The sequence below is a fragment of the Hemitrygon akajei genome, chromosome 8 (assembly GCF_048418815.1).
Source record: "Hemitrygon akajei chromosome 8, sHemAka1.3, whole genome shotgun sequence".
NCBI classification, from domain to species: Eukaryota; Metazoa; Chordata; class Chondrichthyes; order Myliobatiformes; family Dasyatidae; genus Hemitrygon; species Hemitrygon akajei.
This window is the reverse complement of record NC_133131.1, coordinates 72,006,158-72,025,073: the sequence shown is the minus strand read 5'-3', so window position 1 is coordinate 72,025,073 and position 18,916 is coordinate 72,006,158. Positions and strand designations below refer to the sequence as shown.

Sequence of the window (18,916 nt, the reverse complement as noted above, 5' to 3'; positions counted from 1 at the left end):
CCAATTATCGGAGCCAAAGACATCCATGTAGAGACAGAAACAAGAGCTTAGACAAAAGTAGCTCGACCAAGTGTTACCATGAGACAAATTGCTCTCAAAATGAGAACCCTCCGATTGGAGCTAATTGGGCATCTGCTTCAACAATAAGACTAACACTGAATCCCTGAGCCCATCAAAATAAACTTAAACAGAAAGCACCAGGAAACCGCATTACAAAGGGCAAATCGCTTGAGAAAAACACAAGGAACTCTTAAGCCATTAATAGCTGTTGTTAAGCAACAATTAACCAATTCAGGAGCTCTAAAAACCTCAGCCCAATGTGCTGATGTCCTGAACAGGCATGAAGTAGTCACTACAGAACCCCCCTCCCCCCCCACACCCGATAGCTGCCACCTGACAGCCCAGGAAAACCTGAAAACTCGAGATCCAGGGATGACTCACAAGACCTGGGAACTTGAGTTCCCCATGTCTCCCCCTCGAGAGGCAGGGAGAGTTGGGGATCCAAAGAGACATAGAGACCAGGGAACCTGGAGTGAGATCAAGGAACCTTGGGCGGGGCTGGGAGGGAGATTTGGGAATCCTCGAGATGGGGAGGACATCGAAAAACCCTAAACACATTGAATAAGCCTTGGAAACAATTGGAAAAACAAAACCCTTGGGAAACTTTGAAAACATGAACCTTAAAACCATGAAACTTAAAACTGAGAAGGAACCTTCTCAAATCTTGTTCACAGTGTTTTATCTTTCACAATTTTCCAGAGGCAGTTAGGATATACTCTCAATTTTACAGATCGAGATGGTACAGACAGGTTCCTTTCATCGCTAAGCTGGCTGGTTCATGAAAGTTCAATTTCACCAGTCTCTACCAGGATTTTCATCAGGATTCTCTTCATAGGGTTACTTGTTCATTCGCACACTCCAGCCAGGGATCAGCTTTTGCAGCAGGGCTCTTCCAGAATTTACACTATTGACTTGAATGATGATTTGTTGAATTGCTTGAAGCGCTCATTTGTTACGCAAACCTGAGTCACGGGACCACAGAGCTGGGAACCTGGGTTCCTGTGACTTGAAAAGCTAGGAATGGGTGCCGGAGAAACTCAATGTAGACTAGAGGAGCTCGGAATGTAGGCTTGGGACACTCAGAATGTAGCGTCAGGATAAACACTGAGAATAGAAGACACCCTCTTCGAGGCACCAGTGTCAAAACGTCTGGGCCCATTACTTGGCAAGATCCTTTTGCCATGATGGAGTTTATACATAAGAATTCCAACGGAACATTGTTGCCTCGACAAATCACTCTGACCAATGCATCTCATGGCCAAGGTCAGCTGCTCTCTCTGCCGCGTCCATCTTTGTGTGGTCGAGACTTGCTGTCACCCGGTACGGATATGGCCCCTGAGAGGCACTGATCGATAATTCACAGGCTTTAATGTGAACAGTGTTACAGGGGGGAAAAAACAATAGACGCTGGGCCAAACAAATGGAAAACGAAGCTGACACTGCGGCTGAAAAGAACAACTAAGAATTAAAGGAATATCGCTCGTTTTCAGTCAGTTGACTCAACAGTCCAGTTTTTCAGGCAAGGTGGAATGCAGGAAGCAAAGTGTTGCTGTGTCCAAGTCTCGACAAAAACCACGGCGGGATGAATGGAGTTAAATACCATCACAATGACACAATTAGCTGCCACATGCACATTGAAAGGCGCAGTTGCCTAATCTGTGATTGTGACATCCACCCCGGCAGTGTGTTCTGTGTACGGGAAGAGGAGGGTTCAGGGCTAAAGGTGGAAACAGGAGATACTGTTGAAACTCTTTTTTGCCTTTATTACCCTCTTTCTCCCCTTTCCCCCCTTCCCTCTTCTCACGTACTCATTACCTCCCCCGGTACTCCCCCCACCACCACTTCCCTTTCTCCTCTGGTCCACTCTCCTGTCCTGTCAGATTCCTTCTCCTTCAGCCCTTTGCTTTTCCCAGCTATCACCTCCCAGCTTCTCAATTCATTCCCCCCCCCCCCCCACCCACCTGGTCTCTCCTGTCACCTTCCAGCTGGTCCTGCTCCCCCCCCCCGCCTGCTTATCCTGGCTTTCCAGTCCTGATGAAGGGTCTTGGCCCGAAACGTCGACTGTTAATGGCTCTCTGTAGATGCTGCCTGACCTGCTGGGCTCCTGCGGCATTTTCTGTGTGTTGCCCTTTTCCTTGTCGAAAGTCTGCCCGGTGAATCGCGTGTCCACTCCCCTCACGGCTGCCGTCTCCCACAGGATCACCAGCTCCCTGTGTGTCTCCCGTGGCCTGAATGCCGAGCAGGCGGAGCTGAAGCTGAAACAGGATCTGGGGTTTCAGATGCTGAGCAGTGGCCGCACGGACCTGGTGACGGCCGCCGTTGCCTTGCTGGGGCCGGATGGAATCAACACACTGAATGAACAGGTAGGGTAACAGACTCGCGGTCTGTACTACTACAGGTCTGTTGTCTGCGGTAACAGACACATCAAATCAAAGTCAATGTCAGTTTATCGTCAGAGTACATACAGCATGTGCCACCTGAGATTCATTTTCTTGCAGGAATTTATAGGAATATAAATGCAATAGAATTTATAGACAAAAAACTACACCTAAACAAAGACTGACGACCAACCAATCACATTGTGCAAATATCCATTCTCTCCCTCTCTCCCTCACTCCCTCTCTCCCTCGCTCCAAGTGTCAGTTAGTCAAATGTTTGTCTTGGTATATATATATTTTACCTTTCTATGCATAAAAAACATAAGCAACGTACAGTATGTATTTCAATAATTAAACCACTATGATGCTTAGTAATAATTGCATCGGGGCAGGGCCTTTCACATACTCCATTATTCTCACTTTATCCTTTAAAATAGTTCTGATCGGTGACCGACTGCAGCCTAACGCTTTTCCAATGACCGAATGCGTCTCACCTCTTTCCAATCACTTCATTATTTCCACCTTACAGTATTTTCAACCGTGATTGTTTTACGTCGATGAACAGATACAGAACAGTACGTACTGTACTATACACCGCGAGCTGCCCTGGGTCCTAAAATCCACCGTACTGCGACAGGTTAAATGGGACAAGTGACCCAAATACGTACACTAAAACATCTGTACCTTCTTCCTGGTGGCAGCAGTGAGAAAAGAGCATGTGCTGGGTGGTGGGGATTCTTGATGGGTGCTGCTTTCTTGTGGCTGTGTCCCTTACACACGTAGTGAGGGCTTCACCTCTAATGGACTGGATTGCATCCACTACTTTCTGTAGTCTTTCCCATTCCTGTTGCCATGGTAATTCACTTAAAGAGGTTCGTACTGTGCACTTGCAAGGGCATTCAGTGGTCACCATGTCAATGCCTGCTCAGCGGTCAATAACGATGAGCTGGGGTCAGGTTAGGGATTAGGGACAGGGGTGGGGGGGTGTGAGCGGTCAGGGGCTGTGAATGTCGAGTCCGGGGAAGTAGGTGGGGTTGGTGTTTAAGGCGGAGGGCTCTGAGTTCAGAGGCTAGTTATCCTCCCAGTACCGGAGGGCTGGGGGTCTGTAGGACCCTGAGAATGAGGGCCGGTGATCCCCAAGGTCGTTGAGTCCTGGGGTTGGACGTCTGAAGTTAGTGGTTCCTGGCATTCGAGACAGAGTCTGACATGATGCCTTATGGGCCACCATGAAGAAATTCAACATACGATCTATCAGCTTTACGCCAAGTACTCACTCAGGCCACAATCAGGGAGTAGTTCCATACCTCTGTAGGAGTCCGTCAGGGCTGCCTCCTCTCCCCCACACTCTTCAACGTCTTCCTGGAACGGATCATGAGTGATGCCCTTGAAGATCATGTGGGCACAGTCAGCATCGGAGGGAGGAACATCATGAACCTAAGATTTGCTGATGACATTGATGGACTTGCAGGAAAAGAGGACGAACTGGCCAACCTGGTCAGCCATCTTGACGGAGCCTCCATGAAGTTTGGAATGGCAATAAGTGCCGAGAAAAACAACCTCATGGCAAATGCCTACAGTGCCATCACAACAGACATCTCAGTCCATGGTCAGAAACTTGAGACAGTGCAGCAGTTCAAATACCTGGGGGCAATCATCAGTGATGAAGGATCAAGACCAGAAGTCCTGGTGAGAACTGCACAGACAATGCCTGCACTATCCAAACTCAAGACAATATAGAGGGACAGCAACATCACCATGAAGTACAAGATCAGACTCCTGTGTGCATTGGTATTCTCCATCTTCCTGTACGCATGCGAGACATGGACCCTCACAGCAGAGCTACAGAGGAAGATACAGGCATTGGAAATGAGATGCTATCGCAACATCTTGGGCATCTCATACTTGGACCACATCACAAACGAGCAGGTCCGCAAGACCATCCAGCACTATATTGGCCCCCATGAAGACCTTCTCACAACGGTGAGGAAAGCTGAGATGGCACGGCCACGTAACAAGATCCAGTGGCCTTGCAAAGACCGTTCTACAAGGAACTGTGGAGGGGAAAAGAAGGAGAGGCAGACAGAGGAAAAGATGGACGGACAACATTACAGAATGGACAGGGAAAACGTTTGCAGTGACCCAGGCCCTGGCACACAACCACAACAGATGGAACAAACTGGTGAAAAGCTTGTCATGGTGGCGCCCCGACGACTCCACCAGGTGTTAAGGGCAGAAGGCGAGGCAATGTACCTAATGCGCCCCGACGACTCCACCAGGTGTTAAGGGCAGAAGGCGAGGCAAGGCTTTGGAGGCCCACAGAGGTCAGTTGGCAAGTCCTGATTCCTTTGGCAACCCCTGGGGTTGAAACCAGAGATCATCGAGACAAGACATCGAGACATTGCATGTGCTCGGTAAGTACTGGGGTCAATACCCAGAGATTGGTGAAGCCTGCAGGTTGAAATCAGAGGCCTCAGAGGTCAGAAAGTTTGGAGGTTGAAACTGAAAGGTCAAGAACTGAATTTGACTCATCTGGAGGTTGGAGGCTCGGTGTCTGGGAGTTATAGAGTCATAGAACACTACAGCACAGAAAAGGCCCTTTGGCCCATCTAGCCAGTGCTAGACATGAATCTGCCTAGTCCCATCGACCTGCACTCAGACCGTAGCCCTTCATACCCCTACCATCCATCCAAATGTCTCTTAAATGTTGAAACTGAACCCACATCCACCACTCACAGTGGCAGCTTATTTCACACTCTCAACACAGCCTGAGGGAAGAAGCTCCCCTCAGCTTCCCCTTAAACATTTCACCTTTCACTCTTAACCCATGACCTCTAGTTGTTGTTCCATCCAACCTTAGTGGAAAAAGCCTGCTTGCATTTACCCTATCTATACCCCTCACAATTTTGTAAAGGTCAATCAAATCTCTCCTCAATCTTCTACGCTCCAGGGAATGAAGTCTTAACCTATAGATAGAGTGAATGCAAGCAGGCTTTTTCCATGGAGGCCAGGGGAGAAAAAAACCAGAGGGCATGGGTTAAGGGTGAAGGGGGAAGAGCTTAAAGGGAACGGGGGGGGGGGGGGGGCTTCTTCATGCAGAGAGTGGTGGGAGTGTGGAATGAGCTGCCAGATGAAGTGGTAAATACGAGCTCACTTTTAACATTTAAGAAAAGCTTGGACAGGTACATGGATGAGAGGGGTATGGAGGGATATGGGCCAGGTGCAGGTCAGTGGGACTAGGCAGAAAAATGGTTCGGCACAGCCAAGAAGGGCCGAAAGGCCTGTTTCTGTGCTGTAATGTTCTATGGGTGTATTCAGCCTTTCCCTGGAACTCCGGTCCTCAAGTCTCAGCAACATGTAAATTTTATCTGCAGTCTTTCAGTCTTATTGGTATCTTTCCTGTAGGCAGATCTAAAGACCGGAGAGGCGGCTGAGCTGTGTTGGGGGGAGGGGAGTGTGTGAGGGAGGGATGTGCTGAGCCGTTGTTCTGGTTTTGTTGTTGCTGCTTGTGTGTTCGTGCTGACACGCCCAATGTCTACTGATGGTGAAGATAAACCGCCACGTTATGTGTCGACGTGCTATTTTTGACTCTGCAGTCTCCACGGATGACTTGTATTCTCTTGTTCGTCTCTGTGTGGAACGTCCAGGTCTCGCGCCGTTCCCGTTCACTTGCCCCGCACTGCGTCGTTTTACACGGATGTGACGTCACTCACGTTGTGTGCACTTGAGTCCCGACACCCAAAACCAGACCTTTGCCCGTGGGCACCGCACAGACAAGCGGGCTCCTACAGAGAGCGGGTGGTGCAGTTGTGCAGCGGTCACTGCACCAGCGACACTGGGTCAAGTCCTGTCGCCGTCTGTATGGAGTTTATATGTTCTCTCCGTGACCGTGTGGGTTTCCTCCAGGTGCTCCGGTTTCCTCCCACCGTCCAAAGATGCACCAGTTAGCAGGTTAAGATCATAAGACATAGGAGCAGAATCAGACCATTTGGCCCATCGAGTCTTTTTCGGTATTCTATCATGTCTGATTTATTTTCCCTCTCAGCCCTATTCTCCTGCTTTCTCCATGTAAGCTTTCACACCTTGACCAATCAGGAATCTTATCAACCTCCACTTTAAATGTACCCGATGATTTGGTCTCAACGGCTGTCTGTGGTAAAGGGTTACACAGATTTGCCACCCTCTGGCTAAGGAAATCCCTCCTTATCTTTGTTGCAAAGGGACATCCAGCTCTTCTTAGGCTGTGCCCTCTGGTCCTAGACTCCCCCAGTATAGGAAGCATCCTCTCCACATCCACTCTACCTAGGCCTTTCAATACTCACTGAGATACCTCAACCCCCCGTCATTCTTCCAAACTCCAGTGAATACAGAGGCATCAAATGCCCCTCGTACGTTAACCCTTTCATTCATGGAATCATTCTTGTGAACCTCCTCTGGACCCTCTCCAATGCCAGCACAGTTAATTGGTCACGTGTATTGGGCAGGACAGGATTGTTGGGCAGGAAGGTCCCGTTACAGTGTTGTGTCTCGGTCGCAGGAAAGCAGCATCCATTATCAAGGATCCTCACCATCGAGGCACACTCTCGTTTTTGCTGCTGCCATCAGGGAGGGGGGCACAGGAGCCTCCGGACCTACAACAGCGATTACCCCTCAAACTTCAGCGTGGATAACTTCACTCACCTTGATTGCACAACCTTATAGACTCACTCTCCAGGAATGCAAATCTTTGCATCTCATATTCTCAGATATTCTATTATCTCATATGTCTGTGTGTGTATAGATATATCCAGTGAGAGAGAGCGAGATTCTTCAGCAAAAAGAAGACAGTTCTGCAACAGATGAAGTGGCCGCCACAGAGCCATGATGCCAACATCGAGGCTGTCTGGTCTGCAGTGGAGCTTGGAACAATCTACCAGCCGGTTTTCTTATAAAACCCTATACCAAAGAGAATTCATGCGGTTTAGAAAGCAAAAAGGGTGGTCACACCAAATACTGATTTGATTTCATTTTTCACTCTTTGTTTATTTTGATAGATTTTGTTCTATATAGTAAGTTTTTTGATATTTCAAAACTAAAGTGGCCTCACTTTACAGAATTGTTTTGCACGCGTCTAAGACTTTTGCAGAGTATTGTGATTTGTCTTTTGCCCACTGGCTGTTTGCCAGTCCAGTTTTTCATAAATTCTGTTGTATTTCTTTGTCTTTGTGAAAATTCACAAGAAAATGAATCTCAAGGTAGTGTATCCGTACTTCAATGATTCAGGATTCGAGATTGTGTGACGTCATTTCCAGTACACGTGTAAAGGAGAATGAAATGATTGTTACTCTGGATCCGATGCAGCACAAACAAGAAACACAACAAGATAAAGAAGATAGTAATAAAAAAACACAATAAATATGAATACGTAAGATAGCTTACATACATTGATTTTCTGCCCATAAAGTGTCGTTAGACGCAGGAGTGTCTGTATATGAGTCTGGTGGTCCTGACGTGGACGCTACGTAGCCTCCTCCCTGATGGGATGGGACAGACAGTCCGTGAGCGTATTGACTGGGATCCTTCATGATATTATTGGCTATTTTCCATAAATACATTTACTTTTGAACTTCCGACTTTTCTGAAGAGCTAAAAAAGGCAGCTCCCATGTGCTAATTACTTAATCCTCTTTTCTGATGTGTAGATTAAAAAAGAAAGAGCTTAATCCGAGCTGTCTGCTTCCCGGGAGCAAGATCCGGCTGGTGGTTGCATTAGTCGGCTGCGTGCAGTGCCAGTACTTTGTGTTTTTCATTCAGGTTTGCCGCTGTCTTGTGCCCGGAGTCACTGGGCATGCAGGCACCTGGTCTCGAAGCTCATTATTAACCTAATGCTTTCTGACCCACCAGGGAATGACACCGTTAATGTATGCAGCTAGCAATGGGGATGAGGCCATGGCACAGGTCCTGCTGAACTCAGGAGCAGATGTAGATATCCAGGTGAGAATAATGACAGGTTTTCAGAACACATCCGTTCCCGTCATCGGCAGAGACGCAGCAGGTGGATCCGCTGCCTTGTGCCATCAGAGCTCTGGGTTTGACCATGGCCCCTGGTGCTTTCTGTGTGATTGACAGCTGATTTGATGCAAACGACACATTTCACTGTTTGCTTCGACTGTAGAAAGTTCAACATTTGTATATTATATGCAATCTTGAGAGTTGTCTCCATTCAGGCAGACACAAAACAGAGAAATACAATCGAACCAATTTAAAAAACCCACACAACAAAGCACATCAAACACTCAATGTGCGAAATAACAACAAATTGTGCAAACAATAAGAACCTGTACAAGAAGGGCTGGACTTGAATCCCAGGGGGACCAATATCCCGGCAGGGAGGTTTGCTGAGGCTGTTGGGGAGAGTTTAAACTAGAACTGCTGGGGGGTGGGAACCGAACTGAAGAGACTGAGGAAGAAGCGGTTGGCTCACAAATCGAGCAAGCTTGTAGATAGTGTGAGAGGGAGGATAGGCAGGTGATAGAGAAGCGGATGAGCTTAGAGCGTGGATCGGTACTTGGAGCTTTGATGTGGTGGCCATTACTGAGACTTGGATGGCTCAAGGGCAGGTATGGCTACTTAGAGTGCCAGGCTTTAGGTGTTTCAGAAAAGACAGGGAGGGAGGCAAAAGAGGTGGGGGCGTGGCATCGTTGATCAGTGATAGTGTCACAGCTCCAGAAAAGGAGGAAGTCATGGAGGGATTGTCTACGGAGTCTCTGTGGGTGGAAGTTAGGAACAAGAAGAGGTCAATAACTCTTCTGGGTGTTTTTCATAGACCACCCAATAGTAACAGGAACATCGAGGAGCAGGTAGGGAGACAGATTCTGGAAAGGTGTAATAATAACAGGGTCATCGTGGTGGGAGATTTTAATTTCCCAAATATAGATTGGCATCTCTCTAGAGGGGGGTTCAGATGGGGTGGAGTTTGTTAGGTGTGTTCAGGAAGGTTTCCTGACACAATAAGTAGATAAGCCTACAAGAAGAGAGACTGTACTTGATCTGGTATTGAGAAATGAACCCAGTCAGGTGTCAGGTCTCTCAGTGGAAGAGCATTTTGGAGATAGTGATCATAATGCAGTCTCCTTTACCATAGCGTTAGAGAGGGATAGGAACAGACATGTTAGAAAATCGTTTAATTGGAGTAGGAGAAATGTGAGGCTATCAAGCAGGAACTTGGGAACAGATGTTCTTGGGGAAATGTACGACAGAAATGTGACAGATGTTCAGGGGATATTTGCGTGGCGTTCTGCATAGGTATGTTCCAATGAGACAGAGAAAGGATGGTAGGGTACAGGAACCGTGGTGTACAAAAGCTGTTGAAAGTTTAGTCAAGAAGAAAAAAAAGCTTACAAAAAGGCTCAAAAAACTAGGTAATGATAGAGATCTAGAAAATTATAAGGCTAGCAGGAAGGAGCTTAAGAATGAAATGAGGAGAGCCAGAAGGGGCCATGAGAAGGCCTTGGGGAGCAGGATTAAGGAAAGGATTAAGGCGTTCTACAAGCATGTGAAGAGCAAAAGAATAAAATGTGAGAGAATAGGACCAATCAAGCGTGACAGTGGAAAAATGTGTATGGAACCGGATGAGATAGCCGAGTTACTTAAAGAATGGCGATGGTAGGGATGACTTATAGCGGACTGAAAAGCTTGAGCATATAGACATTAAGAAAGAGGATGTGCTGGTGCTTTTGGAAAGCATTGTTGGATAAGTCATCGGGACCAAATGAGATATACCCCAGGCTGTGGGGTGTGCCTCAGGGATCTGTTCTAGGACCCCTTCTCTCTGGTGATTTTTATAAATGACCTGGATGAGGAAGTGGATGGATGGGTTAGTAAGTTTGCTGATGACACAAAGGTTGGGGGTGTTGTGGATAGTGTGGCGGGCTGTCAGAGGTTATAGCAGGACATTGATAGGATGCAAAACTGGGCTGAGAAGTGGCAGATAGAGTTCAACCCAGTTAAGTGTGAGGTGGTTCATTTTGGTAGGTCAAATATGATGGCAGAATATAGTATTAATGGTAAGATTCTTGGCAGTGTGGAGGATCAGAGGGATCTTGGGGTCCGAGTCCATAGGATGCTCAAAGCAGCTGCACAGGTTGACTCTGTGGTTAAGAAGGCATATGGTGCATTGGCCTTCATCAATCGTGGGACTGAGTTTAAGAGCCGAGAGGTAATGTTGCAGCTATATAGGACCCTGGTCAGACCCCACTTGGAGTACTGTGCTCAGTTCTAGTCACCTCACTACAGGAATGATGTAGAAACCATAGAAAAGGGTGCAGAGGAGATTTACAAGAACGTTGCCTGGATTGGGGAGCATACCTTATGAGAATAGGTTGAATGAACTCGGCCTTTTCTCCTTGGAGCGACGGAGGATTAGAGGTGACCTGATAGAGGTGTATAAGATGATGAGAGGCACTGATCGTGTGGATAGTCAGAGGCTTTTCCCTAGAGCTGAAATGGTTGCCACAAGAAGGCACAGTTTTAAGGTGCTTAGAAGTAGGTACAGAGGAGATGTCAGGGGTAAGTTTTTTTTTACACAGAGAGTGGTGAGTGCATGGAATGGGCTGCCGGCAGCAGTGCTGGAGGTGGATACAATAGGGTCTTTTAAGAGACTCCTGGACAGGTACATGGAGCTCAGACAAATAGAGAGCTATGGGTAACCCTAGGTAATTTCTAAGGTAGGGAGATGTTCGGCACAACTTTGTGGGCAGAAGAGCCAGTATTGTGCTGTAGGTTTTCTATGTTTCTATGTAAACAAGTAGCATGAACTGCAGAGTCTCTGAAAGTGAGTCCACAGTCAGTTCCGTGTTTCAGCCGGTCCTGGAAACCGAGGGGTGCAGGATACAGACACACAGTTCAGTAGAAACCGAGGGGTGCAGGACACACACACACAGTTCAGTAGAAACCGAGGGGTGCAGGATACACACACACAGTTCAGTAGAAACCGAGGGGTGCAGGATACAGACACACAGTTCAGTAGAAACCGAGGGGTGCAGGATACACACACACAGTTCAGTAGAAACCGAGGGGTGCAGGATACAGACACACAGTTCAGTAGAAACCGAGGGGTGCAGGATACAGACACACAGTTCAGTAGAAACCGAGGGGTGCAGGATACAGACACACAGTTCAGTAGAAACCGAGGGGTGCAGGATACAGACACACAGTTCAGTAGAAACCGAGGGGTGCAGGACACACACACACAGTTCAGTAGAAACCGAGGGGTGCAGGATACACACACACAGTTCAGTAGAGTCCGAGGGGTGCAGGATACAGACACACAGTTCAGTAGAAACCGAGGGGTGCAGGACACACACACACAGTTCAGTAGAAACCGAGGGGTGCAGGATACAGACACACAGTTCAGTAGAAACCGAGGGGTGCAGGATACAGACACACAGTTCAGTAGAAACCGAGGGGTGCAGGACACAGACACACAGTTCAGTAGAAACCGAGGGGTGCAGGATACAGACACACAGTTCAGTAGAAACCGAGGGGTGCAGGATACACACACACAGTTCAGTAGAAACCGAGGGGTGCAGGATACAGACACACAGTTCAGTAGAAACCGAGGGGTGCAGGATACAGACACACAGTTCAGTAGAAACCGAGGGGTGCAGGACACACACACACAGTTCAGTAGAAACCGAGGGGTGCAGGATACAGACACACAGTTCAGTAGAAACCGAGGGGTGCAGGATACAGACACACAGTTCAGTAGAAACCGAGGGGTGCAGGATACAGACACACAGTTCAGTAGAAACCGAGGGGTGCAGGATACAGACACACAGTTCAGTAGAAACCGAGGGGTGCAGGACACACACACACAGTTCAGTAGAAACCGAGGGGTGCAGGATACAGACACACAGTTCAGTAGAAACCGAGGGGTGCAGGACACACACACACAGTTCAGTAGAAACCGAGGGGTGCAGGACACACACACACAGTTCAGTAGAAACCGAGGGGTGCAGGATACAGACACACAGTTCAGTAGAAACCGAGGGGTGCAGGATACAGACACACAGTTCAGTAGAAACCGAGGGGTGCAGGATACAGACACACAGTTCAGTAGAAACCGAGGGGTGCAGGATACAGACACACAGTTCAGTAGAAACCGAGGGGTGCAGGATACAGACACACAGTTCAGTAGAAACCGAGGGGTGCAGGACACACACACACAGTTCAGTAGAAACCGAGGGGTGCAGGATACAGACACACAGTTCAGTAGAAACCGAGGGGTGCAGGATACAGACACACAGTTCAGTAGAAACCGAGGGGTGCAGGACACACACACACAGTTCAGTAGAAACCGAGGGGTGCAGGATACAGACACACAGTTCAGTAGAAACCGAGGGGTGCAGGATACAGACACACAGTTCAGTAGAAACCGAGGGGTGCAGGATACAGACACACAGTTCAGTAGAAACCGAGGGGTGCAGGACACACACACACAGTTCAGTAGAAACCGAGGGGTGCAGGATACAGACACACAGTTCAGTAGAAACCGAGGGGTGCAGGATACAGACACACAGTTCAGTAGAAACCGAGGGGTGCAGGACACACACACACAGTTCAGTAGAAACCGAGGGGTGCAGGACACACACACACAGTTCAGTAGAAACCGAGGGGTGCAGGATACAGACACACAGTTCAGTAGAAACCGAGGGGTGCAGGATACAGACACACAGTTCAGTAGAAACCGAGGGGTGCAGGATACAGACACACAGTTCAGTAGAAACCGAGGGGTGCAGGATACAGACACACAGTTCAGTAGAAACCGAGGGGTGCAGGACACACACACACAGTTCAGTAGAAACCGAGGGGTGCAGGATACAGACACACAGTTCAGTAGAAACCGAGGGGTGCAGGATACAGACACACAGTTCAGTAGAAACCGAGGGGTGCAGGACACACACACACAGTTCAGTAGAAACCGAGGGGTGCAGGACACAGACACACAGTTCAGTAGAAACCGAGGGGTGCAGGATACAGACACACAGTTCAGTAGAAACCGAGGGGTGCAGGATACAGACACACAGTTCAGTAGAAACCGAGGGGTGCAGGACACACACACACAGTTCAGTAGAAACCGAGGGGTGCAGGACACACACACACAGTTCAGTAGAAACCGAGGGGTGCAGGATACAGACACACAGTTCAGTAGAAACCGAGGGGTGCAGGACACACACACACAGTTCAGTAGAAACCGAGGGGTGCAGGATACAGACACACAGTTCAGTAGAAACCGAGGGGTGCAGGATACACACACACAGTTCAGTAGAAACCGAGGGGTGCAGGATACAGACACACAGTTCAGTAGAAACCGAGGGGTGCAGGATACAGACACACAGTTCAGTAGAAACCGAGGGGTGCAGGACACACACACACAGTTCAGTAGAAACCGAGGGGTGCAGGACACACACACACAGTTCAGTAGAAACCGAGGGGTGCAGGATACAGACACACAGTTCAGTAGAAACCGAGGGGTGCAGGACACACACACACAGTTCAGTAGAAACCGAGGGGTGCAGGATACAGACACACAGTTCAGTAGAAACCGAGGGGTGCAGGACACACACACACAGTTCAGTAGAAACCGAGGGGTGCAGGATACAGACACACAGTTCAGTAGAAACCGAGGGGTGCAGGACACACACACACAGTTCAGTAGAAACCGAGGGGTGCAGGATACAGACACACAGTTCAGTAGAAACCGAGGGGTGCAGGACACACACACACAGTTCAGTAGAAACCGAGGGGTGCAGGATACACACACACAGTTCAGTAGAAACCGAGGGGTGCAGGATACAGACACACAGTTCAGTAGAAACCGAGGGGTGCAGGATACAGACACACAGTTCAGTAGAAACCGAGGGGTGCAGGATACAGACACACAGTTCAGTAGAAACCGAGGGGTGCAGGATACAGACACACAGTTCAGTAGAAACCGAGGGGTGCAGGATACAGACACACAGTTCAGTAGAAACCGAGGGGTGCAGGATACAGACACACAGTTCAGTAGAAACCGAGGGGTGCAGGATACAGACACACAGTTCAGTAGAAACCGAGGGGTGCAGGACACACACACACAGTTCAGTAGAAACCGAGGGGTGCAGGATACACACACACAGTTCAGTAGAAACCGAGGGGTGCAGGATACAGACACACAGTTCAGTAGAAACCGAGGGGTGCAGGATACAGACACACAGTTCAGTAGAAACCGAGGGGTGCAGGATACAGACACACAGTTCAGTAGAAACCGAGGGGTGCAGGATACAGACACACAGTTCAGTAGAAACCGAGGGGTGCAGGACACACACACACAGTTCAGTAGAAACCGAGGGGTGCAGGATACAGACACACAGTTCAGTAGAAACCGAGGGGTGCAGGACACACACACACAGTTCAGTAGAAACCGAGGGGTGCAGGATACACACACACAGTTCAGTAGAAACCGAGGGGTGCAGGATACAGACACACAGTTCAGTAGAAACCGAGGGGTGCAGGATACAGACACACAGTTCAGTAGAAACCGAGGGGTGCAGGATACACACACACAGTTCAGTAGAAACCGAGGGGTGCAGGATACACACACACAGTTCAGTAGAAACCGAGGGGTGCAGGATACAGACACACAGTTCAGTAGAAACCGAGGGGTGCAGGATACAGACACACAGTTCAGTAGAAACCGAGGGGTGCAGGATACAGACACACAGTTCAGTAGAAACCGAGGGGTGCAGGATACAGACACACAGTTCAGTAGAAACCGAGGGGTGCAGGATACAGACACACAGTTCAGTAGAAACCGAGGGGTGCAGGATACAGACACACAGTTCAGTAGAAACCGAGGGGTGCAGGACACACACACACAGTTCAGTAGAAACCGAGGGGTGCAGGACACACACACACAGTTCAGTAGAAACCGAGGGGTGCAGGATACAGACACACAGTTCAGTAGAAACCGAGGGGTGCAGGATACAGACACACAGTTCAGTAGAAACCGAGGGGTGCAGGATACAGACACACAGTTCAGTAGAAACCGAGGGGTGCAGGATACAGACACACAGTTCAGTAGAAACCGAGGGGTGCAGGACACACACACACAGTTCAGTAGAAACCGAGGGGTGCAGGACACACACACACAGTTCAGTAGAAACCGAGGGGTGCAGGATACAGACACACAGTTCAGTAGAAACCGAGGGGTGCAGGATACAGACACACAGTTCAGTAGAAACCGAGGGGTGCAGGACACACACACACAGTTCAGTAGAAACCGAGGGGTGCAGGATACAGACACACAGTTCAGTAGAAACCGAGGGGTGCAGGACACACACACACAGTTCAGTAGAAACCGAGGGGTGCAGGATACAGACACACAGTTCAGTAGAAACCGAGGGGTGCAGGATACAGACACACAGTTCAGTAGAAACCGAGGGGTGCAGGACACACACACACAGTTCAGTAGAAACCGAGGGGTGCAGGATACAGACACACAGTTCAGTAGAAACCGAGGGGTGCAGGACACAGACACACAGTTCAGTAGAAACCGAGGGGTGCAGGATACAGACACACAGTTCAGTAGAAACCGAGGGGTGCAGGATACAGACACACAGTTCAGTAGAAACCGAGGGGTGCAGGACACACACACACAGTTCAGTAGAAACCGAGGGGTGCAGGATACAGACACAGTCAGTTCAGTAGAAACCGAGGGGTGCAGGATACAGACACACAGTTCAGTAGAAACCGAGGGGTGCAGGATACAGACACACAGTTCAGTAGAAACCGAGGGGTGCAGGATACAGACACACAGTTCAGTGGAAACCGAGGGGTGCAGGATACAGACACAGTCAGTTCAGTAGAAACCGAGGGGTGCAGGATACAGACACACAGTTCAGTAGAAACCGAGGGGTGCAGGATACAGACACACAGTTCAGTAGAAACCGAGGGGTGCAGGACACACACACACAGTTCAGTAGAAACCGAGGGGTGCAGGATACAGACACACAGTTCAGTAGAAACCGAGGGGTGCAGGATACAGACACACAGTTCAGTAGAAACCGAGGGGTGCAGGACACACACACACAGTTCAGTAGAAACCGAGGGGTGCAGGATACAGACACACAGTTCAGTAGAAACCGAGGGGTGCAGGATACAGACACACAGTTCAGTAGAAACCGAGGGGTGCAGGATACAGACACACAGTTCAGTAGAAACCGAGGGGTGCAGGACACACACACACAGTTCAGTAGAAACCGAGGGGTGCAGGATACAGACACACAGTTCAGTAGAAACCGAGGGGTGCAGGATACAGACACACAGTTCAGTAGAAACCGAGGGGTGCAGGACACACACACACAGTTCAGTAGAAACCGAGGGGTGCAGGACACACACACACAGTTCAGTAGAAACCGAGGGGTGCAGGATACAGACACACAGTTCAGTAGAAACCGAGGGGTGCAGGACACACACACACAGTTCAGTAGAAACCGAGGGGTGCAGGATACAGACACACAGTTCAGTAGAAACCGAGGGGTGCAGGATACAGACACACAGTTCAGTAGAAACCGAGGGGTGCAGGATACAGACACACAGTTCAGTAGAAACCGAGGGGTGCAGGATACAGACACACAGTTCAGTAGAAACCGAGGGGTGCAGGATACAGACACACAGTTCAGTAGAAACCGAGGGGTGCAGGATACAGACACACAGTTCAGTAGAAACCGAGGGGTGCAGGACACACACACACAGTTCAGTAGAAACCGAGGGGTGCAGGATACAGACACACAGTTCAGTAGAAACCGAGGGGTGCAGGACACACACACACAGTTCAGTAGAAACCGAGGGGTGCAGGATACAGACACACAGTTCAGTAGAAACCGAGGGGTGCAGGATACAGACACACAGTTCAGTAGAAACCGAGGGGTGCAGGACACACACACACAGTTCAGTAGAAACCGAGGGGTGCAGGATACAGACACACAGTTCAGTAGAAACCGAGGGGTGCAGGACACACACACACAGTTCAGTAGAAACCGAGGGGTGCAGGATACAGACACACAGTTCAGTAGAAACCGAGGGGTGCAGGATACAGACACACAGTTCAGTAGAAACCGAGGGGTGCAGGATACACACACACAGTTCAGTAGAAACCGAGGGGTGCAGGATACAGACACACAGTTCAGTAGAAACCGAGGGGTGCAGGATACAGACACACAGTTCAGTAGAAACCGAGGGGTGCAGGATACAGACACACAGTTCAGTAGAAACCGAGGGGTGCAGGATACAGACACACAGTTCAGTAGAAACCGAGGGGTGCAGGATACAGACACACAGTTCAGTAGAAACCGAGGGGTGCAGGATACACACACACAGTTCAGTAGAAACCGAGGGGTGCAGGATACACACACACAGTTCAGTAGAAACCGAGGGGTGCAGGATACAGACACACAGTTCAGTAGAAACCGAGGGGTGCAGGACACAGACACACAGTTCAGTAGAAACCGAGGGGTGCAGGATACAGACACACAGTTCAGTAGAAACCGAGGGGTGCAGGACACACACACACAGTTCAGTAGAAACCGAGGGGTGCAGGATACAGACACACAGTTCAGTAGAAACCGAGGGGTGCAGGATACAGACACACAGTTCAGTAGAAACCGAGGGGTGCAGGACACACACACACAGTTCAGTAGAAACCGAGGGGTGCAGGATACACACACACAGTTCAGTAGAAACCGAGGGGTGCAGGATACAGACACACAGTCAGTTCAGCGCAGAGGCGAGTGAACCTCATGGAGTCGTGAGCTGAACACCAGTTCGTCCTGGATGCCGTGATCTTTTTAATCTGGTTTAGCAAGTGAAGCATGTGACAAACAAAGCTAATCTTTAAATAAAATGAATCCCTGACCCAGTTCAGGTGGATGCATCAGACTGAGATGTTTCAAACCACGAGGGCTACAGAAAGGCCGAATGCACATAGACCTCTCCCCACTGGTGGGGAATGGGGTAGGGGAGGCCACAGGTGTAGTGTGAGAGGAGAGAGATTTAATAGGAACCTGGCAGGCAGCTTTTATATCCAGAGAGGGGTCAGCATATAGAGCCATAGAACACTACAACACCGAAACCGGCCCTTCGGCCCATCTAACCTGTGATGAACCATTGATTTGCCTATTCCCATTGACTGTACCTGGACCATAGACCTCCACACCCCTCCCATCCATGTACCTATCCAAATTTCTCTTAAATATTGAAATTGACCCCCACATCCACCACTTGCGTTCCACTTTCTCACCACCCTCTGAGTGAACAAGTTTCCCCCCCGTATATTTCACCTTTCACCCTTAACCTGTGACCTCTAGTTCTAATCTCACTCATCCTTAGCAGAAAAATGTGTGCTTGCATTAGCCCTACCTAAAACCCTGATTTGGAACAAGCTGCCCGAGGAAGTGGTTAACG

The 18,916-nt window shown here is 49.1% G+C and overlaps 1 protein-coding gene across 2 annotated transcripts in view; it reads left to right on the top strand.

Moving 5' to 3' along the window:
- Window positions 1-18,916, top strand: part of LOC140731980 (ankyrin repeat and BTB/POZ domain-containing protein 3-like) — a 70,258-nt gene that overhangs the window by 25,106 nt on the left and 26,236 nt on the right. For both annotated transcript variants that reach the window (XM_073054030.1, XM_073054029.1), the window contains exons 5-6: window positions 2,258-2,423; window positions 8,318-8,407. In XM_073054030.1, coding sequence (XP_072910131.1) covers window positions 2,258-2,423; window positions 8,318-8,407 — 256 coding nt within the window. The remainder of the gene's footprint in view (window positions 1-2,257; window positions 2,424-8,317; window positions 8,408-18,916) is intronic.